The sequence below is a fragment of the Pristiophorus japonicus genome, chromosome 17, assembly GCF_044704955.1.
Source record: "Pristiophorus japonicus isolate sPriJap1 chromosome 17, sPriJap1.hap1, whole genome shotgun sequence".
NCBI lineage: Eukaryota > Metazoa > Chordata > Chondrichthyes > Pristiophoridae > Pristiophorus > Pristiophorus japonicus.
This window is the reverse complement of record NC_091993.1, coordinates 41,702,045-41,725,979: the sequence shown is the minus strand read 5'-3', so window position 1 is coordinate 41,725,979 and position 23,935 is coordinate 41,702,045. Positions and strand designations below refer to the sequence as shown.

General features: G+C 48.0%; 1 protein-coding gene across 1 annotated transcript in view; it reads left to right on the top strand.

Annotated features, from left to right (window-relative positions):
- cfap161 (cilia and flagella associated protein 161) overlaps positions 1–23,935 on the top strand; it is an 88,880-nt gene that overhangs the window by 14,567 nt on the left and 50,378 nt on the right. The window contains exons 2-3 of the mRNA XM_070858680.1: positions 6,694–6,783; positions 20,961–21,199. Of these exons, the coding sequence (XP_070714781.1) occupies positions 6,694–6,783; positions 20,961–21,199 (329 nt within the window). The remainder of the gene's footprint in view (positions 1–6,693; positions 6,784–20,960; positions 21,200–23,935) is intronic.

The following is a 23,935-nucleotide window of genomic DNA, read 5'->3' as shown; positions in this document are numbered from 1 at the left end:
GGGTTTTCCTTGATGTTACTTGCCAATATTTTTTCATGCTCTCTCTTTGCTTTCCTAATTTCCTTTTTAATGTCACCCCTGCATTTTCTATCCTCCTCTAGAGTTTCTGCAGTATTGAGCCCTTGGTATCTGTCATAAGCTTCCCTTTTTTTCTTTATCCTACCCTGTATGTCCCTTGACTTCCAGGGGGCTCTAGATTTGTTACTCCCACCCTTTGTCTTTCAGGGAACATACTTGCTCTGTACCCTCAGGATCTCCTCCTTGAATGCCTCCCACTGCTCTGACACTGATTTACCTTCCAGTCGCTGTTTCCAGTCCACTTTGGCTAAATCACCTCTCTGCTTAGCAAAATTGGCTTCCCCCCAATTGAAATCTTTTATTCCTGGTCTATCTTTGTCCTTTTCCAGAACTACACTAAATCTAACTGAATTAAGATCACTAGCACCAAAATGCTCTCCCACTTCACCTGCCCAGCTTCATTCCCTAAATCTAAGTCCAGAACCGCCCCCTCCCTTGTTGGGCTTGCTACATACTGGCTAAGAAAGTTCTCCTGAATACATTTTATGTATTCTGCACCCTCCATACCATTCACACTAATTCTATCGCAGTTAATATTAGGGTGGTTGACATCCCCTACAGTTTAAGTGCCCTATAGCTTTTGCACTTTTAAGAAATTTGCCTACATATTTGCTCTTCTATCTCCCTCTGACGGTTTATAGGTCTATAGTGTGATCGTCCCTTTTTCATTATTCAATTCAACCCATGTGGCCTCATTTGATGATCCTTCTATCATATCATTCCTTCTCACAGATGTGATTGTTTCTTTAATTAATACTGCGACCCCCCCTCCACCCCGACCTCCTTTTTTATCCCCCTCTCTATCCCGTCTGAAAACCCTGTAACCAGGAATGTTGAGCTGCCATACCTGCCCTTCTTTCAGCCATGTTTCAGTAATAGCTATAATATCACACTCCCAAATGTCTATCTGTGCTCTCAGTTCATTTGAGTTATGTTGGTCCTTTTGTAGGTCCCTGGTTGTTTCCTCCAACTTGACTGCCTTCAGTTTAATTTTGTCTACAAATTATTCCTGAGTTTCTGAATCCAAATGGGTGGGAGAAATCAAGGTAGTCATCGCAGGGGTTTGTGGTAGTGACTGGGAGGGGGTTGAGGCAGTGATTGGGGGAGGAAAGCAGTGATTGGGGAAGGGGGGGAGGTACTAATTGGGGGCAGTGATCAGAAGAGGGGGCAGTGATCGGGAGTGGGGGGGATAGTGATTTGGAGCAGGGGGATAGTGATCGGGGGGGGCGAGGATCGTGATCGGGAGATGTGGTTAGTGATCGGTAGGGGGGGCAGTGATCGGGAGGGAGGGCAGTAATCGGGAGGGGAGGGGTTGGAGATAATGATCTGGGAGGGGGTCAGTAATCGGGGGGGGAGGGCAGTGATCGGGAGGGGGAGATAATGATCGGGGAGCGGGTCAGTGATCGGCGGGGGGGCAATGATCGGGAGGGGGGACAGTGATTGGGAGGGTGGGGGCAGTGATCGGGGGAGGGGGCAGTGATCGGGAGGGGGTGCAGTGATCGGGAAGGGGGGCAATGTTCGGGAGGGTGGGTGCAGTGATCGGAGGAGGGGGGAGGTGATTGGGAAGGGGGGGCAATGTTCAGGAGGGTGGGTGCAGTGATCGGGAGGGGGTCAGTGATCGGGACGGGGGGGCAGTGATCGGGAGGCGGGGGGGGGCAGTGATCGGGCGTGGGCAGTGATCGGGAGGGGGGCGCGGGGAGATAGTGATTGGGTGGGAGCAGGCAGTGATTGGGAGGGGGTGGCAATAATCATTGGGGAAGAAGAAAAGAAAGACTTGCATTTATATAGCGCCTTTCATGACCACCGGATGTGTGAAATCGCAGTGATCGGGGGGAGGGGTGAGGCAGTGATCCGGGGGGAGGGGTGAGGCAGTGATTGAGGGCATGAGGGGAAGCTGTGATTGAGAGGGGAGGCAGTGATCGGGTGGCGGGGGGAGAACAAGAAAAAAAGAATGACTTGCATTTATATAGCACCTTTCACGACCACCGGACGTTTTGAGACATCCAGTGGTCGTGAAAGACGCTATGCAAATCCAAGTCTTTCTTTCTTTCAAAGCGCTTTACAGTCAATGAAATACTTTTGAAGTGTAGTCACTTGTAATGTAGGAAATGTGGCAGCCAATTTGCGCACAGCAAGCTCCCACAAACGGCAATGTGATAATGACCAGATAATCTGTTTTTTTTGTTATGTTGATTGAGGGATAAATATTGGCCCAGGACACCGGGGATAACTCCCCTGCACTTCATCAAAATAGTGCTGTGGGATCTTTTACGTCTGCCTGAGAGAGCAGATGGGGCCTTTGTTTAACGTCTCATACGGAAGACGGCACCTCTGACAGTGCAGCGCTCCCTCAGCTCTGCACTGGAGTGTTGGCCTAGATTTATTTTGTGCTCAAGTCCCTGGAGTGGGCTCTTGAACCCACAACCTTCGGGAGGGAAGTGATAGGCGGGGAGGCAGTGATTGGGGGGAGGCAGTGATTGGGGGGAGGCAGTGATTGGGGGGGGGGCAGTGATTGGGGGGGGCAGTGATTGGGGGAGGGGGGGCAATGATTGGGAGGAGGCAGCGATTGGGGGGAGGGGGCAATGATTGGGGCAGTAGTGATTAGTGGGAGGAGGCAGTGATTGGGGGGGCAGTGATTGGTGGGAGGGTGGCAATGATTGGGGGGGCAGTGGTTGGGAGGAGGGGGTTAATGATTGGGGCAGCAGTGATTGGGGGGATGGGGGCAATGATTGGGGGGGCAGTGATTGGGGCGGTGCAGTGATTGGGGGGAGGGTGCAGTGATTGGGAGGTGCAGTGATTGGGGGAGGCAGTGATTGTGGGGGTTCAGTGATTGGGGGGAGGGGGTCAGTGATTGGGGGGAGGGAGGCAGTGATTGGGGAGCAGTGATTGTGGGGGGGCAGTGATTGTGGGGGCAGTATTTGGGGGGTGCAGTGATTGGGGCAGTGATTGTGGGGGGCAGTATTTGGGGGTGCAGTGATTGGGGGGGAGCAGCGATGGGGGGGAGCAGTGATTGTGGGGGGGGCAGTGATTGGGGGGAGGGGTGCAGTGATTAGGGGGGAAAGTGATTGGGGGGAGGAGGAGACAGGGATCGGGAGGACTGCACTTTATTGTTTTGCATATCAGATTGCCATACAATTATGTCTTGGTGAACTGAGACCTTAGCATCCTCTTCACAGCTCGCACTGCCACCCAGCTTAGTCTCACCTGCAAACTTGGAGATATTACATTTAATTCCTTCATCTAAATCATTGATGTATATTGTAAAGATCTGGAGTCCCTGCACTGAACCCTGCGGCACCCCACTGGTCACTGCCTGCCATTCTGAAAAGGACCCGTTTATTCCGACTCTCTGCTTCCTGTCTGCCAACCAGTTCTCTATCCACCTCAATACATTACCCCCAATACCATGTGCTTTAATTTTGCACACCATTCTCTTGTGTGGGACCTTGTCAAAAGCCTTTTGAAAGTCCAACTACACCACATCCACTGGTTCTCCATTGTCCACTCTACTAGTTACATCCTCAAAAAATTCTAAAAGATTTGTCAAGCATGATTTCCCTTTCATAAATCCATGCTGACTTGGACCGATCCTGTCACTGCTTTCCAAATGCGCTGCTATTTCATCTTTAATAATTGATTCTAACATTTTCCCCACCACTGATGTCAGGCTAACCGGTCTATAATTACCCGTGTTCTCTCTCCCTCCTTTTTAAAAAAGTGGTGTTACATTAGCTACCTCCAGTCCATAGGAACGGATCCAGAGTCAATAGAATGTTGGAAAATGATCACCAATGCATCCACTATTTCTCAGGCCACTTCCTTAAGTACTCTGGGATGCAGCCTATCAGGCCCCGGGGATTTATCGGCCTTCAATCCCATCAATTTCCCTAACACAATTTCCTGACTAATAAGGATTTCCCTTCAGTTCCTCCTTTTTGCTAGACCCCCGAACCCCTAGTATTTCCGGAAGGTTATTTGTGTCTTCATTAGTGACGACAGATCCAAAGTATTTGTTCAATTGGTCTGCCATTTCTTCGTTCCCCATTATAAATTCACCCGATTCTGTCTGCAAAGGACCTACGTTGGTCTTCACTAATCTTTTTTTCTTTACATATCAATAGAAGCTTTTGCAGTCAGTTTTTATGTTCCCATCAAGCTTCCTCTCGTACTCTATTTTCCCCCTTCTAATTAAACCCTTTATCCTCCTCTGCTGAATTCTAAATTTCTCCCAGTCCTCAGGTTTGATGCTTTTTCTCGCCAATTTATATGCCTCTTCCTTGGATTTAACACTATCTCTAATTTCCCTTGTTAGCCATGGTTGAGCTACCTTTCTCGTTTTATTTTTACTCCAGACAGGGATGTACAATTGTTGAAGTTCATCCATGTAATCTCTAAATGTCTGCCATTGCCTATCCACTGTCAATCCTTTAAGTATCATTTGCCAGTCTATCCTAGCCAATTCATGTCTCATACCATCGAAGTTACCTTTCCTTAAGTTCAGGACCCTAGTCTCTGAATTAACTGTGTCACTCTCCATCTTAATAAAGAATTCTACCATATTATGGTCACTCTTCCCCAAGGGGCCTCGCACAACAAGATTGCTAATTAGTACTCTCTCATTACACAACACCCAGTCTAGGATGGCCAGCTCTCTAGTTGGTTCCTCGACATAATGGTCTAGAAAGGCATCCCTAATACACTCCAGGAAATCCTCCTCCTCCACATTGCTACCAACTTGGTTAGCCCAATCTATATGTAGATTAAAGTCGCCCATGATAACTGCTGTATTGTTACTATTCTCCTTTCTATCTTTTGTTTCTGCCCCCATTTTATTTCCCTCTGTCTCCCTGCATAGGTTCCCATCCCCCTGCCATATTAGTTTAACCCCGCCCCAACAGCACTAGCAAACACTCCCCCTAGGACATTGGTTCCGATCTTGCCCAGGTGCAGACCGTCCGGTTTGTACTGGTCCCACCTCTCCCAGAACTGGTTCCAATGTCCCAGGAATTTGAATCCCTCTTGCACCACTCCTCAAGCCATGTATTCATCTTAGCTATCCTGCTATTTCTACTCTGACTAGCACGTGGCACTGGTAGCAATCCTGAGATTACTACCTTTGAGGTCCTACTTTTTAATTTAACTCCTAGCTCCCTAAATTCAGCTTGTAGGACCTCATCCCACTTTTTACCTCTATTGTTGGTACCTATATGTACCACGACAACTGGCTGTTCACCCTCCCCCTCCAATGCACACAATGACATTTGCCCTTGAAGAAATAGAGATCTTAGTGCCAGGGCTATGCAATACTTTATGAAAGCACAAGAAGCTGAAACAGCATGCTGAGCCATGCCCAGCCTTTAGCAACCTTCTCTTGCCAGCTCACCTCCAGCTTTACTCTCATCTACATTCTCATTTATCCATCTTCCTATTAACTCTAATACCTCCTAATCTTAAAAAAAAACCTCTTAACCTAACACCTCCTGTTAATCTAACACCTTCTCGTAAACAATCGACTTCTCTTCCTGTGGATTCAGGGGTTGAAATTGGACAAAGGCGGCGACACATAAACAGGTGGTATGGCGTCGACCGCCCAATAGACACTCGTCCGATATTGAATTCTGTTGAAGTCAATAGAACAATACCGGCCGTGTCGTATAACGGGCGGCTAAAGTGATTCTGCCTGATTTGAGTTCCCATCAATGTCCAACTTCACCCCACACAGCTTTCAGTGATGGTGGTCCTTCTGCCATTGTCCTTCTCTGCAGCTGTTTCTGTGCCATCTTTTCCTTTGGAGGGACAGAAGCTAATGTTACAGGTCTGTGAGTGCCATGGAGACTTCTCCCATATGAGGTCATGCTTGCCATGATGATGAGAGATTTAAGGTGCCCTCTCTTTTTAAAAGAAGTGTCCTTGAATACTAAAAGACGCCCTGGACAGCCAACGTGAGTTGAGGGGCTGGTTTTGAGTGAAGAAGGTGTTTGGAAAGGTTGCCCTTCGTGGAAGTGAGTTCCACTGACACTCATGTGCTGAGAGAAAAAGATGTGAGGAGATGAATGAAGCTGTGTGAGTGGTAGAACATGTGTATTAACACTCTAGCCTTAATTTATCTTGGTCACCCTTGTAAGGTCATCAAAATCTTCCTGCATTGTTCTTGGGGTGATTGAGCACTAACAGGCTCTCTACCATCCTGCACCACTCTGATATGGGGATTCCTGGCACCTTCACTAATGCATCGGAAAATCTGCATCTTCCATTCCTGAGATTGCTGTTCTTTCTGCCAACTTGCCACGAAGTGATGTGGCTACACAGCCTCTTAAAGTTGCAGCAGAACTGTATTCCACCCCCCCCCCACCCCCACCCCTGGTCCCCAACCCCCCAGCAGCATAAACCAACACGGTGGGTTTCTGCTCTCCAACCTGTCCCGAGTGGAGGTTCTGGGAGGGGTTAGCGATGGCTTCAAATGGGCAGGTGTTCGAACTGCCATGCCACAATCCTGCCAATGGGAGGGAAATCCAGGCATGGTGTGCAAAATTGTACACAATACTCCAAGTGGTTTAAAGTTTTATGCATGAACACTAAAAATTCAGAAAACAATTTATTTTTTATATCTTACAGGATGTTCTTAAAGACTTTATTAACAGGAAAGAACACGGAGAGCTTCTGATACAGAAGTTAGGCTCTTATAAAGGAACTCTACTGAATAAGGTGAATTATCTGTTTCAAACATTAAGTGGTCGAAATTTCCTTTGTAACGCCGTTCGTTAGCACGGTGCCGGGCGGCAAGCGCCTACCGTCGATGTTAAGCGGCGTCCACGACTTGGGAAAAATTCGGTAGGCTCTTTGGTAGAGGCACTAAGAGGTAACGCTGCGCCGTCTAACGCCACCCACGTGGTGACACCATCCAGCGTGCAATGCCCCCTGTGCGCCGCTCCCGCGATATTTGGTTTGTACGGTCGCCTAACGGCAAGACCTCCGTACTGCCGGGCAAAAGTGGAGGGAACATCGCGGTGCTCGGGCGGAATCGCCCAGAGATCAAGATAAGTTTTTTTTCTTTATTTATTTCATCTTCTTTTCATTGTAACAGTGAGGAAGTTTGTGCGTGGGTCGGAGAAGTTTGAGGGTTTTTTTTCTTTCTCTCCTTTTCTTCCCGTTTTCCAGATAGCATGGCGGCAGCCTCTCAATGCGAAATTCAGCCACTGTTTAGCGCTGCTCTCTTACCTTTGGGCGTAAAAACTGAATCTGGCAGTTAGAGCCTGCACCGAACGCCCGGCGGTAAAATCAGCACTCAGGCGGTGACACCGCCTCAAAAACGGCAGTGCCGAATTACGACCCTGAAGATTTTCGTTTCCAAAGGATAGACATTTCCATTAGTTATTGACCACAGTTGTAGAATTATCTCATGGTGCCGGTATCAAATACAGCATACATCATCTGTATTATACTTTATAACTCCACAGTTTGGTACGAATCAGTATTATTCACTGAAACAAGTTGTTATTTAAATCCATTTAGTTTTCGAGGTACTAAAATGGACAGTTATATGCCAGCTGTTGGCATTTCAAGGCATTACAGGTTGGCAGGACCAGGATCAATGCTCGGATTTAAAAATGTTTAAAATCAGTCAATTATTCTCCAATAATTTTGAGCATGATTGTGTCCCTTTAACAGAAGGGGAGGGGCGTTGAAATGCGTCAGTGCTACACGGATTAGATGTGTAGCGATGCCGATCCCGCCCGAGTAGCGCCCTGGACATCGCCCCAACAGGAAATGGAGCGCGCGCCCTGTGAGGGGCGGTCTCCCCCATTCTATTTCCGTGGTGGGACTTCTGTGCCAGGCACAGAGTGTCCAGCCCCAGAGAGGTTACTGCCCTCGCACCGTCCCAGGACTAACATTTACCGTTTAATTGCATTGCCCTGTACAATAAAGAAAGAAAGACTTGCATTTATATAGTGCCTTGCACGACCACCGGAAGTCTCAAAGCGCTTTACAGCCAATTAAGTATTTTTGGAGTGTAGTCCCTGTTGTAATGTGGGAAATGCGGCAGCCAACTTGCACACAGCAAACTCCCACAAACATCAATGTGCTAATAACCAGATAATCTGTTTTTTATTATGTTGATTGGGGGATAAATATTGGACAGGACACCGGGGATAACTCCCCTGCTCTTCTTCGAAATAGTGCTGGGGGGTCTTTTACGTCCTCCTGAGAGGGCAGACGGGACCTCGGTTTAACGTCTCATCCGAAAGACGGTACCTCCAACAGTGCAGCACTCCCTCAGCACTATACTGGAGTGTCAGCCTAGATGTATGTGCTCAAGTTCCTAGAGTGGGACTTGAACCCACAACCACAATGTACCAAAGGCTACGAGGGTTATCCATCCTGCTCTCCTGTCTACTCTGAAAGGTGTGAATACCACACAATGAGGTGGACTTTTTAAGTGCCCACACCTGGAGTTAACATTAACAGGAAAAGCGGTGCTGGCAAGCCACTCGCTGGATTGTTGGCGCTCCTGGCTCGGAGAATTATAAAGGGGAGAGGTGATGTGACTTGCGTCGCCGACATTCTTGTGGCGTTCTTGGCCACGGCTCAAGACCCGATGGTGGGTCCCACCCCTATTGTTGAGCTGCCCTCTATGCTGGGTTCATGCCAGAGTTCATAGTAACATAGAAACATATAAAATAGGTGCAGGAGTAGGCCATTCGGTCCTTCGAGCCTGCACCACCATTCAATATCATAGTTGATCATTCATCTCAGAACCCCATTCCGGCTTTCTCTCCATACCCCTTGATCCCTTTAGCCGTAAGGGCCATATCTAACTCCCTCTTGAATATATCCAATGAACTGGCATCAACAACTCTCTGCGGTAGGGAATTCCACAGGTTAACAACTCTCTGAGTGAAGAAGTTTCTCCTCATCTCAGTCCTAAATGGCTTACCCCTTATCCTTAGACTGTGTCCCCTGGTTCTGGACTTCCCCAACATCAGGAACATTCTTCCTGAATCTAACCTGTCCAGTCCCGTCAGAATTGTATATGTTTCTAAGAGATCCCCTCTCATCCTTCTAAACTCCAGTGAATACAGACCCGGTCGATCTAGTCTCTCCTCATATGTCAGTCCTGCCATCCCAGGAATCAATCTGGTGAACCTTCGCTGCACTCCCTCAATAGCAAGAACGTCCTTCCTCGGATTAGGAGACCAAAACTGAACATAATATTCCAGGTGAGGCCTCACTAAGGCCCTGTACAACTGCAGTAAGACCTCCCTGCTCCTATACTCAAATCCCCTAGCTATGAAGGCCAACCTGCCATTTGCCTTCTTCACCACCTGCTGTACCTGCATGCCAACTTATAATGACTGATGTACCATGACACCCAGGTCTCGTTGCACCTCCCCTTTTCCTAATCTGCCGCCATTCAGATAATATTCTGCCTCCGTGTTTTTGCCACCAAAGTGGATAACCTCACATTTATTCACATTATACTGCATCTGCCATGTATTTGCCCACTCACCTAACCTGTCCAAGTCACCCTGCAGCCTCTTAGCGTCCTCCTCATAGCTCACACCGCCACCCAGTTTAGTGTCATCTGCAAACTTGGAGATATTACACTCAATTCCTTCATCTAAATCATTCATGTATAATGTAAAGAGCTGGGGTCCCAGCACTGAGCCCTGCGGCACCCCACTAGTCACTGCCTGCCATTCTGAAAAGGACCCATTTATCCCGACTCTCTGCTTCCTGTCTGCCAACTAGTTCTCTATCCATGTCAGTACCCCCAATACCATGTGCTTTAATTTTGCACACCAAGTTCAGATTACTTGGCAGCAGGGAGGCTAAGACCAAGGAAATTCACAGTGTGGGAAACCCCTCAACCTCCGTCCCGCCTCCTCCAATATCATGCGCCATGTTTGTGGCAAATGGAGGTTGTGTTTGCCGTAATCCCCATCTGGAATTACTGGGACAGGCCCGGCTCCATGGAGCTTCCTGCACCTGACAAAGATGTTCAGTCACAGCACCTTACTAACAGTACAAAGACTGAATCAGGTCTCATGGGGTATACATATATATACAAAAATACAGAAATATTCCCGATTGGAGGAAAAGTAGATGCCCATGTGTCAATTTGGGGTCGGGTGGGGGGGACGATGATCAAATATTGTATCTTTTAAAACTATTTTAGATGGTTTTGGAATACTCAGAACAATTTAGTTCTTAACTCCACCCTCCCCACCCCCCCTATTGTTTAATCGCAGATGTAGTAAGAACAATTTATGATCGTAAAGCTTTCCTTTACTTTATGTTGAACTCAACAATCTGCGGCTTGAATCTATCTTTTAGAAATTGCTCACATCATGTAAACCATCTCTAAGCTTTAAACAGATGGCATTTTACATCTGGATCTAACATGGTTTTTTGAAGTTGCAGCATATTTTAAAGGAAACAGAGAAGAAAGGAGTAATTAAAGGACGAAACACACCATAAAAGGATGGGTGTTTACTATAATCCTTCATAGATAAGACAGTATTAATAAAACTGACCATTAAAGTGTTGTGTTTATGCCAAAAAGTTAAGGCCCCGCTCCTTGTGGCTCAGCTGTGTAAAGCAGTGTGAGCAACTCAGCCACACAGATCAGACAGACCCCAGGTTCAATCAATACTCTGCACTGAGGTGGTGTATCTCAGGATGCTAGAATTGGACTTTTCATCCTCGGGTCGGGAAGGAGATATATTAGCCGTGCCTCCCGCTCCTGGGGGAGTGGGGTACGGGTGGGGAAATTTTAACTCCTTTGCCCAGCGCAAACTGGGTGGGGGAGACAGTTAAAATGTAACGGGAGACTTAACCCGCTGGCCTCTGTAATGTATTTGCTTCATGGGTTCTTTGCTTAAGAATTCCTAGCAACACATTGCTATTAAGAACTAGTTGGTTTATTAACAAAGGTTTAACAATCACACTACACATTACCAGTTCATCCACTAGGCTCACAACCGCATGTCTCATCTTGGATGACCTAGACCAACTGGCTGGGGTTTCATTGAATCATGTGAATGTCACGTGACTGGCTAAGCCATTCACAATGCAACAGCTCTTTACAACTATTTTTGTAAAACAATAAATCAAGTGCCCCCTTCTAGAGGGGCACTAAAACTGACAAATTAAACAAATTAACTTGTATATTAGTGGTTCAAATTAAAATTTGGTTGCCAAGGGTGATGATGCACTCCAGTCCCTCCGGCGCCCACCTCTTGCGGAAAGCCGCGAGCATACCGGTGGACACTGCGTGCTCCATCTCCAGGGTCACCCTGGCTCAAACGTAACCGTGGAAGAGAGGCAGGCAGTCGGGCTGAATGACCCCCTCGACTGCCCGCTGCCTGGACAGGGTGATGGCCCCCTTGCCCATGCCCTGCCCAGGAGCAGTCCTATGAGGAGGTCTTCCGACCTGCCCGCTCCCCTCCGCACAGGGTGCCCAAACATCAGGAGTGTGGGACTGAAGTGCAACCAGAATTTGAGGAGCAGCTCCTTCAGATATTGGAAGAGGGGTTGCAACCTCGCACACTCAACAAACACATGGAACACAGACTCCTCTAGACCGCAGAAATTACAGGTGGCCTGGGAGCCCGTGAACCGACTTAAAAACTTATTGCACAGGACTGCTCCGAGCAACACCCTCCAGGCCAAGTCCCCAATAAATAGTGGGAGGACTCCCGCATAGAGAGCACTTCATTGGGGATCACCGCCTCCTCCGGACAGCAAGATGGGAAACAGCTGTACAACTCTTTTTGTAGAAAACAAAAATAAACATTAAATCAAGTGCCCGCTGATTAAAGGGGGGAACGACACTCCAAACACTTTTCAAGTGCCCTTTTTAATATATCCTTATTATACAGTATAAATGCACACAAGGTCCATACTTGAGAGAAGATCACTCTGTGATCAGTTACCTTTATTACGAAGACCTCAAAAGACAGACGGTGGGTGGAGCTTCTCCTTTTATACCGGAAGGTCCAGGTTAGGAGTGTCTCCCACAAGTTCGCCCCCTGTGGTCAGTGTTCTCAAGGTGTACAACTTAGGTCAGCTTATGTATGGGTTACAATGATAGTTGAATACATGACATCACCTTCCCCCCCCAAAGTTTTATTGGGATCACAGGTTAAGTCTCTCTGGTGGTTTACGCTCCCTTGTAGAGCGCCTGAGTTGGGGCTCTGGTTGTTGGGCGCTGGCCTGAGTGTCTGCTATTTGCGGTGCCTCAGGCCTGTCCAGACTGCCCACAGTGACTGGGCTCTCCTCCACTTGGTTCCGGTGTTCGGTCACCTGTGGTGGAGTAAACTCTACGTCGTGTTCTTCTTCTGCTCCCTCTATGGAGTTGCTGAACCTCCTTTTAGTTTGATCCACATGTTTGTGGCAGATTTGTCCATTGGTAAGTTTAACTACCAAAACCCTATTCCCCTCTTTGGCAATCACAGTGCCTGCAAGCCATTTGGGCCCTGCAGCGTAATTAAGGCCAAAAACAGGATAATTGACATCAATACATCGCGCCCTCGCATTCCTGTCATGGTAGTCACATTGTGATTGACATCTGCTCTCAACAATTTCTTTCATAATAGGGTGTATAAGGGATAACCTGGTTTTGAGCGTCCTTTTCATTAGCAGCTCTGTGAGTGGAACCCCTGTGAGCGAGTGTGGTCGGGATCTATTGGCCAACAGGAAGCATGATAAGCGGCTTTGTAGGGAACCCCCTTGGATTCTGAGCATCCCCTGTTTGATTATCTGCACTGCTCGTTCTACCTGGCTGTTTGACGCCGGCTTGAATGGCGCCATTCTGACATGGTTGATTCCATTGCCTGCCATGAAGTCCTGGAATTCAGTGCTTGTGAAGCACGGGCCATTGTCGCTGACCAAGACGTCCGGTAGACCATGGGCGGCGAACGTTGCCCGTAGACTTTCTACCGTGGCAGAGGATATGCTTGAATTTAAAATGGCACACTCAATCCATTTGGAGTAGGTGTCTACTACAACCAAAAACATTTTTCCCATGAAAGGACCTGCGTAGTCCACATGGATGCGTGACCATGGCTTGGCGGGCCAGGACCAAGGGCTAAGGGAGGCTTCCCTGGGTGCGTTGCCCAGCTGAGCACACGTGTTGCACCTGCGAACACAAAGTTCCAGGTCTGCATCTATCCCTGGCTGCCAAATGTGTGACCTGGCAATTGTCTTCATCATGACAATGCCCGGGTGCTCATTGTGAAGTTCTCTGATAAACACCTCTCTGCCCTTCTGGGGCATGACTACTCGGTTTCCCCACAGTAGGCAATCAGCCTGAATCGAGAGTTCATCCTTGCACTTATGAAACGGTTTAAACTCCTCAGGACATGCCCTGTACGTGGCTGCCCAGTCCCCATTCAGGACACATTTCTTAACTAAAGACAGTAGCGGGTCTTTATTTGTCCAGACTTTAATCTGATGGGCTGTCACAGGTGAGCCTTCGCTTTCGAAAGCTTCAACAGCCATGACCATCTCAGCAGCATGCTCAGCTGCCCCTCAGTAGTGGCTAGTGGGAGCCTGCTGAGTGCATCGGCACAGTTTTCAGTGCCCGGTCTGTGCCAAATTGTGCAGTCATAGGCGGCTAACGTAAGTGCCCACCTCTGTATGCGGGCCGATGCATTTGCATTTATGGCCTTGTTGTCGGCCAAAAGGGACGTTAGGGGTTTGTGATCTGTCTCCAGCTCAAAATTCCTGCCAAACAGATATTGGTGCATTTTTTTTACTGCATATACACATGCTAGCGCTTCCTTTTCTACCATCACGTAGTCCCTTTCTGCCTGGGACAGACTTCTGGAGGAATAAGCTACCAGCTGTAACTGACCATTGGCATTCACATGCTGCACCACACACCCGACCCCATAGGACGACGCATCACACGTTAAAACTAGTTTCTTACACGGGTCATATAATGTTAACAGTTTGTTGGAGCATAACAAATTGCGTGCTCTATCAAAAGCCCTTTCCTGGCTGTCCCCCCAGACCCAATCGCGACCTTTGCGTAGGAGCACGTGTAGCGGCTCTAACAGCGTGCTCAATTTGGGAAGAGAGTTGCCAAAATAATTCAGGAGCCCCAGGAATGAACGCAGCTCCGTCGTCTTACGGGGTCTGGGTGCTCTCTGGATTGCTTCCGTTTTGCACACAGTAGTTCTGATCCCGTCTGCTGCTACCCTCCTCCCCAGGAATTCTAGCTCTGGAGCTAAGAAGACGCACTTCGCCTTTTTCAGTCGCAGCTCTACCCAGTCCAGTCTGCGTAGCACCTCCTCCAGGTTATGGAGATGTTCTTCAGTATCGCGATCCGTGATGAGGATGTTGTCTTGAAAAACCACCGTCCTTGGAATTGACTTGTGGAGGCTTTCCATATTTCGCTGAAAGATCGCGGCGGCCGAACGAATCCCGAACGGACATCTGTTGTACCCAAACAACCCCTTGTGTTTGTGATGGTGGTCAGCTTCTTCGACTCACTCGCCAGCTCCTGGGTCATGTAAGCTGAGGTCAGGTCCAATTTTTTAAAAAGTTTGCCACCGGATAGCGTTGCAAAGAGATCCTCCGCTCTCGGTAGCGGGTACTGGTCTTGGAGTGACACCCGATTAATGGTGGCCTTGTAATCGCCACATATCCTGACCGACCCATCTGCCTTGAGCACCGGTACGATCGGGCTCACCCAGTCACTGAATTCGACTGGCGAGATGATGCCTTCCCTCAGCAGGCAGTCCAATTCGCATTCTATCTTTTCCCGCATCACGTACGGCACCGCTCTGGCCTTGTGGTGTACTGGCCTGGCGTACAGGTTTATGTGAATCACTACCTTAGTCCCCATGAAAGTGCCGATGCCGGGTTGAAATAATGAGTCAAATTTGTCCAGGACCTGTGAGCATGATACTCGCCCCACAGAAGAAATTGCATTGACATCGCCCCATTTCCAGTTCATGACAGCAAGCCAACTCCTCCCTAGTACTGCGGGACCATCCCCCGGGACAATCTAGAGTGGCAACCTGTTCTCCGAATCTTTGTGGGTCACGACTACTGTGGCGCTGCCTAGCACCGGAATGATCTCCTTTGTATATGTCCGTAGCTGTGCGTCAATCGGCAATAATTTTAGCCTCCTGGCCTTGGACACGCACAACCTTTCGAACTGTTTGATACTCATCAGGGACTGGCTGGCCTCCGTGTCCAGCTCCATTAATACTGGGATGCTATTGAGGAGCACTTTCATCATTATCGATGATGTCCTGGTATATGAACTGTATATGTGCTCCACATGAACTCGCTGAACTTCAGCTTCCAGCGATTTCCCCCAGTATTTATTTGGCCTCGTAGGGCTTACATCGGACCTGTCCTCCTCGTACATCAACCTGGCTGCAGGCTTCCTGCACATATGTGCCAAGTGACTGCTGACGTTGCAGTTTCTGCAGGTATATTGCTGATACCTGCAAGCTCTGGCTGGGTGTTTGCCTCCACAGCTCCAGCATGAGCTAGAGGCCCCATTGTTGGAAACAAAAGGTCCATTACCAGTCGATCGTCTCTGACTGTCTTTGTAACTGTCCTTAAATGCACCATTAACAGGTGTTGATGGCCTCATTACTGGCCGCATTGTCCCTTGTGATGGCATGAATCGCCGTTCAGCTAGCCACTGTCTCTGTTGAATTCCCCCTTTGGGTTCGATTGCATGCTGGGGCATGTCCGATTGCCCTTGTCTGCCTAGAGAACTGTGTGCTGCATTAACAATGTTGACTCCCTGATCGTTTGTCGCATTTGAGCCAAGATTTTTGCCATAAATCATTCTGATCTCTTCCTCCCCTGAGATAATTGTCTGGGCTATCAGAGCCGCCGCTTCCAAGGTCACCGCCGCTTCCAAGGTCAAATCTTTGGTCTCAATCAGTTTCCTGAAAACCCCAGCGTGCCCGATGCCCTCAATAAAAAAAGTCTCGTGACATCTCCGCTCTGCATGCATCTGGGAACTTACATAGGCTCGCCAGTCGCCGGAGATCTGCCACGAAGTCTGGAACGCTTTGCCCTTCTCGCCGCGGGTGCGTGTAAAACCGGTGTCTTGCCATGTGCATGCTGCTCGCCGGTTTAAGGTGCTCCCCGATAAACTTACTGAGCTCTTCGAACGTCTTGTCTGCCGGCTTCTCTGGCGCTAGAAGGTCCTTCATCAGGGAGTACGTTCTGTATCCACAAAACGTCAGGAGATGAGCCCTACGTTTGTCGGCCGAACCCTGTCCCAACCATTCTTTAGTGACAAAACTTTGCTGTAGTCTCTCAATAAAGTCGTCCCAATCATCACCAACACAGTACCTCTCTTCTGTGCTGCTAGTGGCCATGCTCGCGTGGTTTAAATACCAGTTTCTTGTCGCCAATAATATGTCCTTATAAATGCACACGAGGCCCATACTTGAGAGAAGATCACTCTGTGATCAGTTACCTTTATTACGAAGACCTCAAGAGACAGACGGTGGGTGGAGCTTCCCCTTTTATACCGGAAGGTCCAGGTTAGGAGTGTCTCCCACAAGTTCGCCACCTGTGGTCAGTGTTCTCAAGGTGTACAACTTAGGTCAGCTTATACATGGGTTACAATGACAGTTGAATACATGACACTTTTTTTTTTGTATTGTATTTTTTTAGGGCACTAATAAACACAAATTTTACAAGTGCCCCCTGGCTAAAAGCGGGGGCGGGGGGGGGGGGCAGCACTAAAACCCGGCAATAAAACAAATTAAACTTTAAACACAAATAATCAAATTAAAATTTGGTTGCTGGGGGTGATGATGCACTCCAGTCCTTCCTGCGCCCACCTCTCACGGAAGGCCGCGAGCGTACCGGTGGACACCGCGTGCTCCATCTCCAGGGACACCCTGGCTTGGATGTAACCCCGGAAGAGAGGCAGGCAGTCGGGCTGAATGACCCCCTCGACCACCCACTGCCTGGACCGGTTGATGGCCCCCTTGGCCATGCCCAGGAGCAGTCCTACGAGGAGGCCTTCCGACCTGCCCGCTCCCCTCTGCACAGGGTGCCCAAAGATCAGGAGTGTGGGACTGTAGTGCAACCAGAATTTGAGGAGCAGCCCCTTCAGATATTGGAAGAAGGGCTGCACCCTCGTACATTCAACATACACGTAGAACACCGACTCCTCTAGGCTGCAGAAATTGCAGGCGGCCTAGGAGCCCGTGAACTGACTTAAAAACTTATTGCATGGGACTGCTCCGTGCTGCTTAGGCACTCTGGGGTTGTATTAAAGAGACTAAGGTCACATCAGTTTTAGCTCACAGTACTCAGTCTGGTGGAGTTCTTCCATACCTAACACATTCATCCATATTTCCCTTAAAAGATGTAATGATCTCTGCCTCAGCTACTCCCTATGGCAAAATATTTCATGCTCCAACAACTTAATCAATGCTCAGTGACCAGGTTCACTGCCATGGGCACTGGTACATGTCCTTCAGAAAGGAGTTGGACAGGGAAGAAAATTGGTGGCAAAAGGTGGGAGACAATTCAGATCAACACAATTGTAACTGGCAATATCCTCTCAATTGTCAAGTTTCAATCTGGTTCAGCGATAGCACGCACATGTCTAAGTCAGAAAGGTCTGGGTTTGAGCCCATTCCTGGATTTGGGTGCATAATCTAGGCTATCATTAAGTACAAGGAATGCTGCACCATCAGAGGTATGGTCTTTCAGATGAGATATTAAACGGAGGCTCCATCTGTCTACTCAAATGGATGTAAAAGATGCCTAAGAAGAGCACGGGAGGTTTCCCAGTGTCCTGGCCAGCTTTATTCTTCAACTAACACTGTTAAAAACAGATTAACTGGTCATTTATCTCATTGCTGTTTGTGGGACATTTCTGTGTGAAAATTGGCTGCCAAATCTTCCTGTGTAACAACAGTGTCTATGTTTCCAAAGTAATCAATTGGCTCTGAAGCGCTTTGGAAAGTCCTGAGTACCTGAGTAATCTCAGCTGGCCTACAGAAGTAGAACATGGCAGAGATGAGTGAACTTGTTTGCACCATGCTAAGGCTAAAATCTCTGGTATTTATAAGACCATTTTTTGGGGAACCCTCTCTGCAAAAGGAAACTGTTGCATTGGGAGAGCTTAGAGAACAAGAGGAATTAAACCAGGAGCCAAACTAAAGCGTTATGGGAACATCCTAATAGAACTGAATCTCCTTGCCCATTATGGTTCTGCTCTTCTCCTGTCTCCTCTCATCCAGTGCTGACATGTTTTGATATGGTTCTGTGGGCATTGACCATTAGATATGCTGTCCAAATGACAGTGAATGTTGGCATACCAGTCAAGCATTAGAACCAAGCTTGATCCTGATCTTGCCTAATGTCCACAGATAGCCAGCAGACATTATTAGATAGCAAATCAGGAATGATAAACATGACTATCTTACCCCTCCTTATCTAAGACTAATTGTACTGACTTTATCACTCAGGCCTGACATCAGCTGGTGCAGTATAGACCAAAGGTGAGGTGAGAGTGACTGCCCTTGACATCGAGGCAGGATTCGACTGAGTGTGGCATCAAGGAGCCCCAGTAAAATTGAAGTCATTGGGGTCAGGGGGAAAACTCTCCACTGGCTGGAGTCATATCTGGCATATCTGGTTGAGGTTGTTGGAGGCCAATCATCTCAAGTCCAGAACATTGTTGCAGGAGTTTCTCAGGGCAGCGTTCTGGATCCAACTATCTTCATCAATGACCTTCCCTCTATCATAAGGTCCAAGTGAGACTGATGATTGGACAGTGTTCAGCTCCATTTACAATTCCTCAGATAATGAAGCAGTCCGTGTCCACAAGCAACAAAGACCTCGACATCATCCAGACTTGAGCTGATAAGTCGCAAGTAACATTCAACAAGAGAGAGCATAACCACCTCCCCTTGACATTCAACAGCATTACCATCATTGGGTCCCCCACCATCAACATGCAGGGGGGGTTACCATTGACCAGAAACTGAACTGGACCAGCCACATGATTAGGCAGAGTCACCATAGTTTTATGAAAGGGAAATAATGTTTAACAAATTTATTAGAGTTTTTTGAGGATGTAAATAGCAGGGTAGATAAAGGGGAACCAGTGGATGTAGTATATTTGGATTTTCAAAAGGCATTCGATAAGGTGCCACATAAAAGGTTATTACATAAGATAAGGGATCATGGGATTGGAGGTAATGTATTAGCATGGATAGAGGATTGCTTAAGGGCCAGAAAATATAGAGTAGGGATAAACAGGTCTTTTTCAGGTTGGCAGGCTGTAAGTAGTGGGGTGCCGCTGGGCCTCAGCTATTTACAATCTATATTAATGATCTAGCTGAAGGGACTGGGTGTAATGTATCCAAATTTGCTGACGATACAAAGCTAGGTGGGACAGTAAGCTGTGAGGAGAACACAAAATGTCTGCAAAGGGATATAGATAGACCTAGTGAGTGTGCAGTAAGGTGGCAGATGGAGTATAATGTAGGGAAATGTTGGATTATTCAATTTGGTAGGAAGAATAGAAAAACAGAATATTTTTTAAATGGTGAGAAACTTTCAAATGTTGGTGTTCAGAGAGATTTGGGTGTCCTCGTGCAAGAAACACAGAAAGCTAGCATTCAGGTACAGCAAGCAATAAGGAAGGCAAATGGCATGTTGTCCTTTACTGCAAGGGGGTTGGAGTATAAGAGTAAGGAAGTCTTGCTACAATTGTACAGGGCCTTGGTGAGACCACACCTGGAGTACTGTACACAGTTTTAGTCTCCTTATCTAAGGAAGGATATACTTGCCTTGGAGGCGTGCAACGAAGGTTCATTAGATTGATTCCTGGGATGAGAGGGCTGTCTTATGCTGAGAGATTGTGTAGAATGGGCCTATACTCTCTGGAGTTTAGAAGAATGAGAGGTGATCTCAATGAAACATACAAGATTCTGAAGGGGATTGACAGGGTAGCTGCTGAGAGTTTGTTTCCCCCTGGCTGGAGTGTCTAGAATTAGGGGGCACAGTCTCAGGATAAGGGGTTGGTCATTTAAAACAGAGATGAGGAGGAATTTCTTCACTCAGAGGGTTGTGAATCTTTGGAATTCTCTGCCCAGAGAGGTCTGTGGATGCAGAGTCCCTGAATATATTCAAGGCTGAGATAGGTTTTTTAGAGTCTGGGGAAATCAAGGGATATGGTGATCGGGTGGGAAAGTGGAGTTCAGGTCGATGATCAGCCGCGATCTTATGAAATGCGAAGCAGGCTCAAGGGCCGTATGGTCTACTACTGCTCCTATTTCTTATGTTCTTACATAAATGCTGTGGCTGTTCAAGCAGATCAGAGGCTGGGTACTCTTCAATTGACTTCAGGGCCTATTTAGCCCACAGGGACTACAGTTCAGCACTGCAACAATGTTCCATACCCCAGACTGAGCTGCATCAAGGGAGATCGATTAATTATATATTATGCCTCTGTGAAGTGCCTTGGCTGTTTTTCTACGTTATAAGCACTATTTAAATGCAGTGCAAATTATTGGTGCCGTAGTAACATTACCTGGTAATTGACTGTTAATGATATGAATAAATAAACCTGCCATGATCACAATCATTAATCCTTCATGGTAGACTTTATTAGGCACCAACAGCACAAGGGTACTTACTGGCCCATCACTTTCCACCATTACTACTGTAACCAGGGAATCAAATGATTCAAAAGTGAATAAAATAACCACCATGAAATTCGTGGAGTGATAAATAAATAGCCCAGACTTCACTTTCACGATGTGACATTAAATCCTTGTAATAAATTCCAGGTAGCCATTATTTTAGATTTATTTCACATTGGACGTCATTGCCTGCATTAACAAGTGTTTTTTTTCTAATTTATTTAGACCGAGCTTGCCAAAAGCTGCGATGGATATGTTCATTTTGGTGACGCAGTGTTACTTATTAATCCTGGTACTGTAAAGAATCAAGGGTCCAGCCTCCATTCACTTCGTGCACCCATGGCATTGACTATGAATATCGATCAAAGCAGATACATGTTAAGTACTCAAGTTGATTCACCGTGTGAAGTGAGTGGCAGCCTGGACTTAAGCCCCTGTATCAGGAATACCTTTATTATTACAAGGTGCGAAGACTGCTATTAATTTGCCTTAAAAGTGTTTCTTTTGAATTAATGTCAGATACGATTAGTCTGTAGTAAAAAAAGCTGCTATTTTATTAACAGCCAATCTTTTATACAAAAGGTTTCTGTACAGTAACGATTATAGTAACTGCTACAGTTGCTATAGTCTACATTTAATTCAAAGTTGATAATTTAAATTAATTATAAATTGAAATTATGCAAAAAAAAAAGCCCCCTGTGCTGTTTTATTAAATGACTTAATTCTTACTACAGGTAATTGAATTTGTTTTTTTTTGGAAAACCAACTTTGAATTAACAGGAGTAGACTATATTATATAAGCTGCTTGTGACAATACAAATACATCATGACTGCAGCTAGCAGCATAACTATATTAAAACTATTCAGTAATCCACACATTTACGTTTCGCAGGGTCACAGTTCAAAGTATTAGTACTATTATGGAAAAGATAAATAAAGATTGGCGCAGTGACACAGCACCTCAGCATCTCATCCTGCTCAATGGGTGGAGGCAGGTTCACAGGCTCTTGGTGAGGTTCCAATTTCGATCGTGGCAGCAGGTGAAAGGAAATCGAGCCCAGCCCAGCCCAGCCATTTTCCTCATGGAGGAGATAATCGGCAAGTGGTCCGCTCACAAAGAGCTAGGGAAGCTTTAATGGCAGAGTTTCAGAGCCAAAACAAACATTTGCATTTCTATAGAGCCTTTCATGCCCTCAGGACATCCTAAAGCACTTTACAGCCAATTAAGTACTTTTGAAGTGTAGTCACTTTGTAATGTAGTAAAGGCAGCAATTTGCATATAGCAAGCTCTCACAAACAGCAATGTGATTTTGTTGTGTTGATTGAGGATAAATACTGGCCAGGAGACTGGGGTTAACTCCCGGATGTCGTTATTTGCAACAGAAAAATGCAATTTATCTGGAATGTTAGATCCGCCCAACCCAAGTTCTCAGTGACTTTACAAAGTGTAATTCGAGCCATTCTGACTGCCGACTCCAGACAGGAGAGAGCTCCCTCCCTCCCCGCACAAGTTCCTGCCCCATCCCAGCCCATGTTCCTGATTCCCCCTCCCAGCCCAAGTTCATGCCCCCCCCCCCCAGCCCAAGTTCATGTTCCATCTCAGCCCAAGTTCATGCTCCATCCCAGCTCAAGTTCATGCCCCATCCCAGCCCAAGTTCTGACACCCCCAGCCTAAGTTCCTGACCTTACCCACCCCCACCGCCCCTCTCTCCCTCCCCCAGTCTCTCTCTCTCCCTCCCCCAGTCTCTCTCTCTCTCCCTCCCCCAGTCTCTCTCTCCCTCCTCCCAGTCTCTCCCTCCTCCCAGTCTCTCTCTCTCCCTCCTCCCAGTCTCTCTCTCTCCCTCCCCCAGTCTCTCTCTCCCTCCCCAAGTCTCTCTCTCTCTCTCACTTCCCCCGCCCCCAGTCTCTCTCTCTCCCTCCCCCCAGTCTCTCTCTCTCCCTCCCCCAGTCTCCCTCTCTCCCTTCCCCCCAGTCTCTCTCTCTCCCTTCCCCCCAGTCTCTCTCTCTCCCTCCCCCCAGTCTCTCTCTCTCCCTCCCCCCAGTCTCTCTCTCTCCCTCCCCCCAGTCTCTCTCTCTCCCTCCCCCCAGTCTCTCTCTCTCTCTCCCTCCCCCCAGTCTCTCTCTCTCTCTCCCTCCCCCCAGTCTCTCTCTCTCCCTCCCCCCAGTCTCTCTCTCTCCCTCCCCCAGTCTCTCTCTCTCCCTCCCCCCAGTCTCTCTCTCTCCCTCCCCCCAGTCTCTCTCTCTCCCTCCCCCCAGTCTCTCTCTCTCCCTCCCCCCAGTCTCTCTCTCTCTTGCTCTCTCCCCAGTCTCACTCTCTCTCTCTCTCTCTCTCCCTCTCCCCCCAGTCTCTCTTCCCCAGTCTCTCTCCCTCCCCCATCTCTCTCTCCTCAGTCTCTCTCTCTCTCTCTCTCTCTCTCTCTCCCCCCAGTCTCTCTTCCCCAGTCTCTCTCCCTCCCCCATCTCTCTCTCTCCTCAGTCTCTCTCTCTCTCCCCTCCCAGTCTCTTTCTCTCTCCCCCCCAGTCTCTCTCTCTCTTCCCCCAGTCCCTCTCTCTCTCCCTCCCCAGTCTCTCTCTCTCTCTCTCTCTCTCTTTCTCTCTCCCTCCCCAGTCTCTCTCTCTCTCTCTCTCTCTCTCTCTCTCTCTCTCTTTCTTTCTCCCTCCCCAGTCTCTCTCTCTCTACCTCCCTCCCCAGTCTCTCTCTCTCTCTCTCTCTCTCTCTCTCTATACCTCCCTCCCCAGTCTCTCTCTCTCTACCTCCCTCCCCAGTCTCTCTCCACCTCCCTCCCCAGTCTCTCTCTCTCTCTCTCCCTCTCCCCCCAGTCTCTCTTCCCCAGTCTCTCTCCCTCCCCCATCTCTCTCTCTCCTCAGTCTCTCTCTCTCTCTCTCTCTCTCTCCCCCCAGTCTCTCTTCCCCAGTCTCTCTCCCTCCCCCATCTCTCTCTCTCCTCAGTCTCTCTCTCTCTCCCCTCCCAGTCTCTCTCTCTCTCCCCCCCAGTCTCTCTCTCTCTTCCCCCAGTCCCTCTCTCTCTCCCTCCCCAGTCTCTCTCTCTCTCTCTCTCTCTTTCTCTCTCCCTCCCCAGTCTCTCTCTCTCTCTCTCTCTCTCTCTCTTTCTCTCTCCCTCCCCAGTCTCTCTCTCTCTCTCTCTCTCTCTCTCTTTCTCTCTCCCTCCCCAGTCTCTCTCTCTCTACCTCCCTCCCCAG